At 43.2% G+C, this 13,525-nt stretch overlaps 1 protein-coding gene across 2 annotated transcripts; it reads left to right on the top strand.

The window, feature by feature from the left end:
- Positions 1-1,736: 1,736 nt before the first annotated feature.
- On the top strand, positions 1,737-12,433 carry prox3 (prospero homeobox 3). 2 transcript variants are annotated; one of them, XM_083992729.1, is made up of 7 exons: positions 1,737-2,169; positions 4,473-4,565; positions 5,017-6,926; positions 7,000-7,101; positions 8,114-8,226; positions 8,607-8,712; positions 10,369-12,433. In XM_083992729.1, the coding sequence occupies exons 3-7, from the start codon at positions 5,019-5,021 to the stop codon at positions 10,540-10,542; spliced, it is 2,403 nt and encodes an 800-aa protein (XP_083848855.1). In that variant the 5' UTR covers positions 1,737-2,169; positions 4,473-4,565; positions 5,017-5,018; the 3' UTR covers positions 10,543-12,433. The 2 variants fall into 2 exon arrangements, with proteins under 2 accessions (XP_083848855.1, XP_083848854.1); XM_083992728.1 differs by lacking the exons at positions 8,114-8,226; positions 8,607-8,712; positions 10,369-12,433 and having other exon boundaries at positions 1,814-2,173; positions 5,017-7,084.
- Positions 12,434-13,525: the final 1,092 nt, after the last annotated feature.

The following is a 13,525-nucleotide window of genomic DNA, read 5'->3' as shown; positions in this document are numbered from 1 at the left end:
CCTATTTATATGGTTGGCACCTTCATGCTTCTACTGAAGTGTGCCTATGTGTGTGTATGACAGAGAGAGAGAGAGTGTGTTTGATGTTGGTCTAAGTGGTTAACATAATATGAGCCCTCAGAGAGATGACGTTCCCGCACTCGCACTCGTACTCGCACACACAGACACACACACTCGCACACAATTTCGGGCTTTTTGGTAGGCTTTTCTCTGAACAATTTGTGCTTTTTAGTATTCTCCAGCTTGTGCAGCAGATCCATGTATTATCTATCAATTGCATTCTCCCACTCTGTCCAAACACACACTCACACACATGCACACGCACAGACACACCGTAGCTCGACTTGTCTTCCTAGAATGACAAAAAACTGGTATTATCTTTTGTTATTTATTATTGCAGATGGAGCCATCATTTCATGACCTTGCTGTCTCTTGCCCTCCTCCCGCTGCATGTTTTTATTTATTCAGACCTCTCTCACTTTCTCTTCCCTGCCCTGTCCTCTCCTCTCTGCATGTTTATGTTTATTCAGACACATCTCCCTCTTTTTCTCTCCCCCCTTTCTCTCCCTCTGTACCCGTGTGTCCAGCTTTTGTTACCAGCCTCGTTTCCATAACAACTGCGACCTTTCAGTCAATGCCTAACCATTTTTAATAGGAAGTAGAGAAAGACTCAAATGTGATGAGACAGAGAAGGGGGGGATCGAAGGTTACTCAGGTGATGTACCGGATTCGTGAAAAGCTAATGAGCCTCATAAAGAGAGTAACAGAATAAAGTGAAGAATAGAAACCGGCCCTGATGTCGCCGTGAGACCCTGTTAACAGTTTGCAAGGGGGTGTACATGGGCAACATTCCCAGCAACAGGTAACAAAGCGCCGCTCAAGGTCAAGCATCTCCAATGTTTTCCTGGAAACAGGATGTATCTGTGTAATCATAGGTGCAGTTTTAATGAGACTTGACTAAAAACATTAGATTGCAGCAGAAAGGTCACAACCAAGAGGGTAGTTTTCCTGTGTTTATTCAAAACATGGTCCATTTACTCTTAAAGTGTGTTCTGATGCTGTTTCATTCTGCAATCATCAAAAGAGCTGCTCCAACACTCTGGTTTTATCTCAGCCCCTGAGTGTCCCTACAATACAGCTACATTCTCAGGACTGTGTGTTCAAGTCACCAAAAGCTGTGATTTAAAAAAAAATTTGATAACATTTAAACATCTTTATTTTAATTATTTAACAAAATGTTTAATTTAGTTTTAGATTTATGAAGTTTACTATAATTTTGTTAACACCTTATGTTGTAGAATTAGATCCAGGCCACCATGCGTAGGCCTATTTATTGATATATATTAGGCTATTTCACATATATCAAACTGTACGAAATTGTAATTGTCTGTTTCTCTGTGTCCAGTTTCTGTTTTGTGTCTCACAGAAAATTCCTGTGGAGAGATAAAACTGTTAATGAATGACCACCTGACTTCCAGTGATTAATATGCTTTGCAGGACGTCGCTGCCCCTCTGAGTTGGTCTGGGTAGACTGCACATAGACATATCTACCTGTGGGTGTGTATGGGGCGAACAAACAGCCTAACCATCTCTAACTAACTGTTGCTATCACGAATTATCAAAAAGAGGTCATTGTTTTAATTTGAAATCCGTTAGCATTACTTCACACTATTTAAACCATCCAACCAGCATCCTTTGTGTCTGCATGTGTGCTAATGTGTGTTGTGTGTGTGCGCACATACTGGGGGTCATGCCAACATGGGAGGGACCGGACCGTCAAGTGGACAGCTCTCGAGCTCGCCCGCCCGCCCACCGCGCGCCACTCTACACCGGGAGCAGCGCGTGAGAATGATGCCAGCCAGAGATAGATGGATTGGCGAGGGAGTGTAAAAAAGAAAAGAAAAAAAACTGCACAGTGACACAACTAGAGGGAAGAGGAGGCGGCTGAAGGTGAGAGTGAAACTGAGAGAGTTAGCGAACACAGAACAAACAAAGAGGGGGACGGGAAATAGCCGGAAACCCGCTGCTGGCTGGGTCCTCTCTGCCCGCACTGATGTCCGAGGCCCGTCCGGTGCCAGCGAAACACAGCCGACCGAGGCACAGCGCACAGCGGCCACTGGACTGAACGGCTTCGGGAAGCGGACACCGCTGGAGCTCCTGCCTGTGACTGTGAGTGAGTTCATTTTTTTCTCCTCTCTCTTTTAGAAAACTTCAAACACAACGTAATGTTTTCAATGTTCCGCCTTTTATAAGCCGCGAGAGTCAGTGTCTGCTCCCGCTCCTGTGTTTATTTTTTCTTTCATACTGCGACATTAGTCCACCGCTGCCAATTAGTCACAGGACGCAACACAGGCGCGCGCGCACACACAAACTGACAGCTCGTGCGTGAGGATGGTCAAAGCGGATTCCTCTCGCGTGGCAGAACCGGCAGATGCTGCCACGCGGAGACTTCAAACATTATATAAATTATTCAAAGTGACATAGCCTATTCCAGGATAGATAGATAGATAGATAGATAGATAGATAGATAGATAGATAGATAGATAGATAGATAGATAGATAGATAGATAGATAGATAGATGAACAATTGACTAACAAAGATCTATATGTCATATATATATACACACACACACACACACACACACACACACACACACACACACACACACACACAAAAAACAGTTTATTTTATAAACACACATACACACACTTCCATTACTGTCAGGTTGAATTTTATTTATCTAGATGCAATTTATTTTAATTGTAAAAATATATTTTTGAGAGTGTGAGCCCAACATTTGAGATTAAAGGAATAACCTGTTGGTTTATTTGATCTATTTTCTGTTGGCCTATGGTGATAGCATGTCTCATCAACACATAAACCCCAGATTAGAATTTACAAATATAATTTACTGTCTGACTTTACTGAATTTACTGACATACATTATTTAATACCATGCAGTAAATTGAGTGTATTTAATTCAGCGTGTGCTCCCCTCCTGTCAGTCTTCCCAGTGACAGCCTCATCAGCCCAGCAGCAGCATTCTTAAGTCTAATCTACTGGTTAATAGCTTTCATTTTCATTGCTCAGTGTTTGTATTTTGTGCAGCATTCCATGGGCTTTGAAAAGCTAATCTGTCCCTGATATAAGCGCATTGGCTGGTTTGCCATCTGGGCTGTATTATAGTAGAGACGAGAGGGCATTTGAATAATTGATATTTAGCTATTTATAGGAGGATTATTCTCTTCATGTTGCACCAGGGGACCTATGAACTATCTATCTATCTATCTATCTATCTATCTATCTATCTATCTATCTATCTATCTATCTATCTATCTATCTATCTATCTATCTATCTATGTGTCTGTCTCAATCGGCTTGAAATAGTTTTTGAGTGTGTGTGTATGTGTGTGTGTTCACATTTTCTGTATTTTTGTCCACCTACTGTACCTCTCTCAGTCTGTCCCTACATCTGTCTATTTATCCGTCCATCTTTCTGTCGGGAGAGTGGTGGTGTATCCATCTGAAGTGGATTAGGGGTGTTATCAAAGCTAAGTAGGACTACTGTTAACACACACTCTCGTATATGCACAAACACACAGACAGATACATACATGCTGCTCTCACTCGATTTCCCTCCCCAAGGACCATTGACCATTGTTAGCCCTCTCTCAAGCCTCTTTTGCTTTTGTGCGAATGTGTATGTGTGGTGTGCGAGAGTGTGTGTTTGATGGTAAACACTCTGATCAAACAGTGCTTAACAAGCTGCCTGAACTGATAACGGAGAGCGGAGAGGAAGAGAGGATGAGAGAGGGATAGAGAGGAAGGAAAGGGGGGAAAGGGGCGTCCAGAGGGAAAGGAGGTTAGGTACTAAAAAAAAAAAAAAAAAAAAAAATGGAATGGGGTTGTCTGTTTTTGATCTTGATTAAACAGTGACATGCCTACTGTTCACCATTCTCCATTTTACTAGCTTTTCCAGGTATTGTGTGTAGCAGTGAAGAATCACATAACGTCAGTGTTTTAAATATTCCAGTTACATGTAAAGAAAACAGCGTTGTGTAGTTTTTACCACTCTCTGCTCAGTGCCAACAGCCACATCCAAACACAGTTACCTCCCTCCATATTGTTACATGTATTTTTATGACAACCTCAGTTTTCTTAGACGTCCACTCTGTTGAGAGAAACAGGAAAGATAGCGTTAAGAGACGAGGGTGATATGTGACAAAGATCATGAGCCAGATGTTAACCTACTGCACCACCAGCACATAACCTGGTCCCCAGCCTGTTGACCTGGATTAACACCCTCTTTGTCTGTCCTCCACCGGGCTTTGGTCAGAGCTGCAGGACGCTGTTTCTTCCTATGACACATTTGAAGGCCGTGAATATCAACCCTCTTAACAACTGTTGGCACCGCAGAGGAATCCAAGTTTCTTGGCTTAACTTACACTCTCACTGTGCTTATGTGTTTCAGCTCCGTGCCAGGACACCACAGCTCATTCTTATTGCTGTTAAAGTTAATGTGGCTGCGACCTTTGACAGAACAGTGACCTGTTTTGCTGTGCAGGTAAGCAGAAGTCACATCATGATGTGCTTGTACTCAACTGTCAGCATGTAGAGCAGAGCAGAACACACCATCAGCAGCTCTGATTACAACTATTTATTTTGTTTTAAACTGAAAGACACTGCAAGGTCTCTGATTATCCAGACTAGCAGGGGCAATGTTTTCGGAGAGATAAATTGCCATTAATAAGGGGCTCTGAATGCCGCAAAAGAAATTTCATTTATTTCATAAATGGTTTGCTAAATAAAAAGCACAAATTAAAGCCAAAACTATCAACATGGCTGTAAAGATATAGACATACAAATGAGAGAGTATTCCTATTATCTCTCATTTAATGAACTTGTCCTTCAAGTGTCCTTGAACTGAGTGAAAATGTATGTAGGCTAAACTCACAGGCTTCACTTATGTAGAACAACATCAATAGTCACTACCCTCTCTTTGTCTCTCTCCCCAGTGATGGATTCACCCACCGATCTTTTCAGTGACTCTGCTCCACAGATGCATACATTTGCTCCCACTCTCAGCTCTACAGATCTCTCTGGAGGTCACCCCCAGCCCAGCGCGGGTCGCCCTCCTCCTGCCTTTAGATCTCCGGGCTTTCCCCTCATTCATCACCTCCTCCAGCCAGGTGGAGCATCCCGGAGGATCGGAGGGCAACTCGGCACAAACCTGAACACACACAGGCACCTGGAAGACAGAAATGTGGAGGAAGATAGAGGAGAAAGGGATGAACAGGTGGAGCAAAGGATGGAGGGAGAAGATGAGGGGGTCCTGGAGGGAGAGGAGAGCTTGCTGGAGGTTAAGAAGAGGCACAGCGATGCTGCCCTCGCAGCAGAGTGGAGTCAAGATGTCTTGAAAGTGAAGAGGATGAAGCTGGAGAGCCGGCAGAGGGATGGAGAGGCCGATGGAGAGGCCGACGAGGGAGGGAGGAGGCGTGAGGGAGGTAGGGAGGGTAAGAGACGAGAGAGGGAAGAGCTGAAAGAACAGCTGGAGGAGGCAAGAGAGAGACTGCAGGCCCTGCAGGAGAAGGTATGGAGGGCTTTTGGGGAAAAGCACATGGCAGAGGAGGAGAAGAAAAGGAGGCGCAGAAATGGAAACAGAGGAGCAACAGATAGGGGAGAGAGAGATGTAGGCATGATGGAAGAGGAGGACATCACAGAGGGGATGTATGACGAAGAGGACATTGATGGTGGTGAGATGGAGAAAGAATCTTTTTCCCTTCTTTCCGCTTCTCCGTTTGACAACTTCCACTCCCACAAGCGGAGAGAGGAGAGGCAAAAAGAGAGAGAAGGGAGGATGGAGAGAGGAAAAGGAGGAGGACTGCACTTGGAGGGCATGATGGAGGGAGCGGGGTTGTGGCTGGACTGTGGAGGACTGGTGAGAGGAGACTGGGATGGAGGGATAGAAGAGGAGGGCGAGGAAGGAGGGCAGAAGTTTGCTCAGGCGCTGAAGCTGGAGCTGGGCAGCGCCGTGGCCCGGGTCATCGACCGCGTGCTGCGCTTCTACACCGAAACAACGGATTTCACTCCTTCCTCCCCTCCCGCCGCCATCTCTTTCCTCCCGTCCGATGGAGGGAACGACGGTGGGAGGGAGAGCGGAGTGTGGATGGGACTGTTGACGAGAGGAAGGGGGGTGGAGAAGACAAGAGGCAAGGAGGAGAAGATGGGGGGGCAGGACGGAGAGAGAGAGAAGCAGCTCCAGAAGATGAGCAACGGGAACGCCGGGCCTCCGGGACAGTCCCACCGCACCGAGCCCTCAGACCTGACCATGCCATTGGCCGTTCAGAGGTCACCTGACATCCGCAAGGCCCACCCACTCCTCGGCCCGCCCCTCTCCACCCACCTAAACCCCTCTCACCCAAACCTCTCCATGCATCACCCCTCCCTACCTCGCCCTCCTCCTCTTGCTCACCCTCCCCTCCTACCTGTAGCTTCCCAACCCAAGGAACCCTCCTCCTCCTTCCATCCATCTTCTTCCTCATCCTCTTCTTCCTCCTCCTCCTTCCCTGCACCTCCTCCTCCTCCCCCTCCCCCTCTCCCACTCCCCCTGCTGCACTACTCCATGCAGCAGCTCTTCTCTCGCTCTCTTCACCACCCCCAGCTCCCCCACCTGCCCCCGTCCCGTAAGGACTATTTAAACTCCGACCCTTTCCTAGAGTTCTCGTCCCACCCCTCCTTTCCCCCGATCCCCTTGCTCGGCCACCTGGACCCCTCCCTCGCTCGCCATGCTCACGGAGGCAGAGAGAGGGAGCGGGGGATGAGGGGAGATGGTGGGATGAGATCAGGAGGGATGGATGGAGGAGAGCTCTACCTGACGGCGGGGGGAATATCCTTTTGTCGTAAAAGTGGGAGGAATAAGGGGGGAGTGTGTGTGTTTGTGTGTGTGTGTTTATAAAGTACATGTGCGTCTCCTTGACTGGCCTCATGTGTACACCCAGGAGGGTTTGTCTCCGTGTCACCTGAAGAAAGCCAAGCTCATGTTCTTCTACGCACGCTATCCCAGCTCCAACACACTCAAGACCTACTTCCCTGACGTCAAGGTGTGTGTACCCTGTCGCCATCACGGACCAACACACATTCACACATTTCATTCAAAGCCAGAGTTAACGGGAAGTCTGTGGCTTGGCCCTTAGTCAGTAGAGTTTGACTGATTCTTTAATATGATATTGATATATTATCCAGTATTCATGGTTTTAAAGAAATAACGCCAACACTGTAATTCAATTATTTTATGAAATAATATATATTTCACATACAGAAGGGTCCAAAATCCACTTCAAGTCCTTTGAAAGAGCTCTTAGACCTCACTGGATATAATAGGTTATAACACATCTTGTAAATAAACTTGAATCACTTAATAAATGTGATGTTAAATGACTGCAAACATAATGAGAGAAATACAGCATTTTGCACATAACATGTAGTATTTATTGTCAATGACCGAGGGCAATAATATATATTTTGCTTATAATACATCACATAACTAGCCTGACTAACACCAGACCTCATCTCAATGTAGATTGAGGTTTGACTTGCAGAGCGAATAAATTTGCGCGCAAGGCAGCATGGGTATACCCAGGGCTATCACATAACATGAATTCACATCCATTTTTAATATATTTTCTTAAAAGGACAGTCCTTCCATTTACTTTAGTAAGGGCAATAAACTTGAAGTATTTCATTCAAAATATTGAAAATATACCAAAAAAGATAATTTACAACTGAACAGTAATCATTCATTGTAATAAAATTATTATATAGCAACTAATTAAATAACTGTGGCAACATGTTAATAGCAATATACATAATATACTATTATGTTTTTTTAAATGAATGTTGATACCAAATTATTTTCTATAAGCCATGATCAGACAGTGTCTGACTGAATAGATGTTTGTCTTTAACCAATCATAAGCTAAAGTGTCTCACTATCAAAAACCCTTGAATCAGTGTCAGTAAATGCTAAATGAATTCATATCATAAGCACCCTGCCTCTCTTGCAGTCCTTATCAGCTCACTCCTTCTCCTGCTGTTTTCCTATTCACTGTCTAGTTTAACCGCTGTGTGACCTCCCAGATGATTAAATGGTTCAGTAACTTCAGAGAGTTCTTCTACATCCAGATGGAGCGATTTGCACGACAGGCAGTCCGTGAGGCTCTCACTCGGTTGGTTTGGGTTGGCACTGGTTCATGTTAAACTCATTTGCTGCTAAATTTCCATTGTTTGACTGTTTTCTTTTTTTTTTTTTTGTAGCTAACATGTTGGTGCTGAATTTTTTACTTTGACAACCTTTATTTGGTCATTTATAGAAAGAAAAAATTACAAATATGTTGTTTTATGTTTGTTATTTCTTAAATAATAATTTGACCAGTTTATACTGGAACTACTCCTTCTCCTATCATAGTACAGACTGAAAATTGTGTGTGTGAATCAATTATGCATCACTGTTAATTATATAAAAAAAATACAAAAGAATACTGTTAACACTACACATTTTGTATCACTTAGGTTGAATTTAATGTGTTTGTCTACCTTGGTGTCCCAGGGATGGTGCAGCTCGTCTGGGCAGAGAGAGTCAGCTGCGAGTGGGCCGCGATACAGAACTGTATCGCATACTCAACATGCACTACAACAAAAGTAATGTCTACCAGGTAAGCAAGCATGAGTCTGTATTTCCCATAGCAGCCATAGCTTTCATCTTGCTAATTGTGAATGTATTCCCTGAACAGGAGCTATAATACCATAAAAACCTTGAATTTGATGAGGTCCAAGTTTTAATGGTACAATTGTTTCTTGTCAAAACAGCAGCACCTCAAGGTTTCGTAATGAATATTGCATAATTCTTATGATATTTATCAATTATAATTACATGATCCAATGCAAGATGATTTGCAGTTGAATATGCAATAAAATGAGAATCCAAAGCAGAGCAGAACAGAACACACTATCAACAGTTCAGATAATTATTTCTTTTGTGTGTACTGACTGAAACTGCAAGGTTATCCAGACTATCAGGGAAAATGTTTCCAGAAAGACACACTGCCATTGGTTAATGATGAGGAGCTCTGAGTGCCACAAATTCCATCCATGTTGTTGTTGTTGTAGTATGCACCTGTAAATGTTGGGATGTCCTACACTGATGAAATGTGGACAGGGTGGCACAGAGAATGCTGTTTTCTCGTGATATGTCTGGACAGAGTGGGACTACTGTCAGATAACTGGGTAATTGTAAATGGAACATGTATCAACTGCATTATGAAATGTTTATGGTGGGCAGTTTTCAAAATCTTTGTGGCCAGTACGGGGATCGAACCCGCGACCTTGGCGTTATTAGCACCACGCTCTAACCAACTGAGCTAACCGGCCATGTGTAGGGAGTCACGTGTTCTTGAAAAAAATTGGATTGTGGGGAAAACGTGTGGTGGAAAGTGTGTGGTAGCGGTTTGAGCAGCTGTGTGTCTCTCGGTGGTTTTACAGCTTTACAGGTGCACAGCCCGGTTCTAACGAGTGGAGCCGAACGACTAGTGAGTGTGAGTGACAGGCTACTACAGTAATGACTGCACGTGAACATCGGGCTGGTTTGACCTCTCTGGTGTTAGTCTGATGACTTGTCCTATAGATGGATGATCACTAATACGCAATAGCCTACGACTTAACGTGGAAATGGGACATAATAGTGACATTAAAGCACGGAGTAAACGATCCATTAAGCATCATTTCATTTTTAAAAACATGTTAAATTGTCAGATACAGTTTTGAGACACACGCATGACAGTGAGCATGATGATTGGAAGGTGTCAGTTGATGAGATTACCATGAAGTCTCGTTATTTTCAGGCGGAGAGGTGAGAGTGTTTTTGTATGATTGATGTCTTCATGAGATGTCAAAACCTTTGTGGCCCGTACGGGGATCGAACCCGCGACCTTGGCGTTATTAGCACCACGCTCTAACCAACTGAGCTAACCGGCCATGTTCACCGTGTCACGTGGGTCTGTAACATACGAAAAGACCGGTTTCTGCTAGGCAACATTTCACATACATCCTCCATATAAGATTTTTTTTTTTTTTTTTTTTTTTATCAATAGATGATCTGTACATTTTCATTTTATAATTTAAGGTTTCTCTCTAATTGCACTTTGCTTTGTGTGTAGGCTACTTACACATTGTTAATAACAGACTGTATGAAACAGACTATGACTGATATATTTACTGTTTGCTGGTATAGTTTGGGTTTTGGCCTCTTACAGAGTGAATCTTATTTCAGACTGAATTCTGCAGATGTTTGACTGTGAGCTTTCTTTCCTCAGGTCCCAGAGAGGTTTATCGAGGTGGCAGAGGTGGCCCTGAGGGAGTTTTATTCAGCCATTTGGACTGGGAGAGACAGCGACCCCTGCTGGAAGAAAGGGATTTATAAAATAATCTGTAAGCTTGATAGCCCTGTCCCAGATGCCTTCAGACTGCCTGGTTGTCCTGTTGGCTGATGAGGGACCTTCTTTGATGTGGTGTACACATGCACAAATGCATGTACAAAAACAAACCTGGGCTACTGAAAGAAGGGGAATTTACTTAGAAGCATCTTTGAACTGTATCATTTCAGACCGTGACAACTTGTGTGAGGAAATCCATTTGGTTCCACAGTTTGGTTATTCAAAATTCATTCATTTTGGGAAAAAAAAGTTCACGTTTCTGCTTGACATATTGTACAGGAAAAGACACATACATGCACAAATGGGCAGACGCACAGGGTCAATAGTAGCCTGAAACACTCAGTGCTGTGATAAGAGTCTTGTGACTGCACTTATCAAAGAACGTGACCATACCATTGAATTAAAATGGACAGAGCAGGAATTCCCTCTCCAAACATCCTTCACCACTGAACTGCATTGTGAAATCAGGGCTGCTCACGACACAGGTTTGATAAAACTGCAGCCACAGAGCTGGAACTAAAAGACAGGTTTTTCAAAATCATGCTTGGAAATATGCATAGTCACTGGTGTGCGGAGCCTCACCATGACACAGCTCCCGTTTTCAGATGTGTCGTCCAAATTTGTGACCTGTGCGCTGGCTTCATGTCAGTGGCTCACATAAAACACGATATGCATTCCCTGGTCTCTTGTAAATTACTGTAATTGGTGAGAAATATAATTTCATGCATCCATTCAGGAATGAAGCAGACTGCTGACAGATGAATACTTCAAATACCTGAGTGCATAACAAGCTTCTCAGATTGGTCCCATTCCCCTCATCTCTCTCCACCGTGCAGTGTTCGAACTCCGAGGAGCTGTAGTGTCGTTAAAGGAAAAGCAGTAATGTTTGGTGTGGAATCATTAACAGTCACACCTCATGTTTCAGTCTCTCAGGAGTCTTTATAGTTTTATTTCACTGGCTGGTCAGAACGTCACATATAATTACTTACTAGAAATGAACTCCTGCTGTCGTCTTGAGTCTTGAACCACCATCTTCATTCATTCAGCGTCGCCCACAGCTGTTACATTTTAGATGCTCTTATTTTTCCGTGTTGGCTGTGAGGACACTTCCCTTGTTTTCTCTCCAACTCCCATGACACGATTAAGATTGCGTTCATCTGAACTTCACTTTTCTGTCCATTTGAGAAATCTGGCTTTCTTCTAGGAATTAATGTTACATACTGTATCGGTTCATTTGGTTTACTGTAAGATTATAAAGCTACCCTTGTTTGATAGGACTATCAGGTCAGTGGTTTCAGTCAGTGGATTTCTTTTGCTTGTGGATCCATCTTTATGTTTAATATTACATTATTATAAAGCTTTTGTACATGATGGCACAATGTATTCAAATTGTAATTAAAATTCTGTCAAAAGGGACGATATATTGAATTTAAAATGGTTAAATTAATGTTTTGTTGTTTCCTTGATGTACTCTCTCTCGTTGGAATAATTACTTATGTTTTTTGTATTCCTTTAATGTGATGCTTCAACTAAATAGGCTGGTTGCACAATTAGCATATATGACATTTGTTTCCAAAAGGGTATTGAGGAGACTTTCACTCTATCTGCTGTGTGTCATGACTCTTATTTAGAGGACACACGAGTTCCAGTTCATGAAAATGTTGGTTGGAAATGTTGGGCTGCCCCAGATAGAGGCCTCAACTGGCTTCACCACAGCTCTGTGAAAACGAGCCCACATGTAAACTATCTGTGCTGTGTTTTCAAGTGCATGTTTCCTATATTTCAATTTTGTATCGTTATCTTGTATGTTTTCTTTCATTGCTTTTATCGGTCTCTCTTTTATATTGTACATACTCTATTCTTTAATGTATATCTGTGCCTCATTCAAACTTTGGTGAATTTTGACGTTTAAACTTATCAGTGAATTAAAGTGATGCCAGGCTGGTGTTGTGTGATGTCTGGATTCACACCACACACATTAAACACACACCATCTCTGGTGTTCAGCTCCTGGTAGCCCACGCTAATACCATCATATGTTAAGCCTTTAATCTAACAACACTACTGCAGTGACACACACACACACACACACACACATTCTCGCTGATATTAATACTTGGATGATGGCTTTGTAAGAGGCTCAGCCCGGGACAAAGTCTAACCACCTGAGACAGCACAAACACACACGCACACACACAGTTTCTCTGGTATGTCAGCAATTTATCCAAACCACAGGAGTCTTGTAGGAAACTAACAAGGTAGCGAATGACTCTTGTCACGCTGGACCTGGTTTAACCCGGATGCGTACTCTAGTTCTAGCTTGCTGTTTTTATATTCATCAAATGGGCACAACAGATGCAACGTAAATTAAAATGATCCCCGACAAGCTTTAAAAAAAAAAAAAAGTATTATCATTCTCCATATTTGAATGTGATCCAGGTTAGACTTCAGCCATTCTTGCTATTATCCAGGCCACTTATACATTTTGCAAAGATTGTAAAGGCTCTATCTATAATCTATATTCTAAGGATTTTATCTTAAAGCCTTTTCACAAGCTATACACGGCTATAATTGGTGTTTGGTATATGGCACATACATTAAAACGGCATGGTCTCATGACATACGATCACAAGGTTTGATTAAGCACTCTGGGAATGGAGTAGCTACCACTCTGGCCATCAAACACACACTCACACACACAGTCACCACCACTAATTCCAGGATGACATGCCTCTAGTCTAAATCCTCAAGTAGCTCAACCTCTGAAGTCTGGCCACCTACTACTCCAATAGTCTACTCTAAATACTGTTATATCAACAGTTGGTGCCATATGTGGTGCCAAGATCTAAATGTGTGTAGATGGTACCAGTGCTTGCAGATGCATATAACTGTACACAACCACAAAGCTGATTCATCATCCCACTCATCCATTCATTTTCCCTTCTTGCTGCTTCCCACAGCTTCTGGTTTTATCTCACTGGGGTATCGAATGAAACCAACTCCTGACCCGAGGAAAATGAGCCTGTATGAGAGCCAGT

Source organism: Trachurus trachurus (genome assembly GCF_905171665.1).
Source record: "Trachurus trachurus genome assembly, chromosome: 18".
Classification (NCBI taxonomy): Eukaryota; Metazoa; Chordata; class Actinopteri; order Carangiformes; family Carangidae; genus Trachurus; species Trachurus trachurus.
Note: the sequence above shows the minus strand (reverse complement) of the source record. Positions and strands in the feature narration are given on the sequence as shown.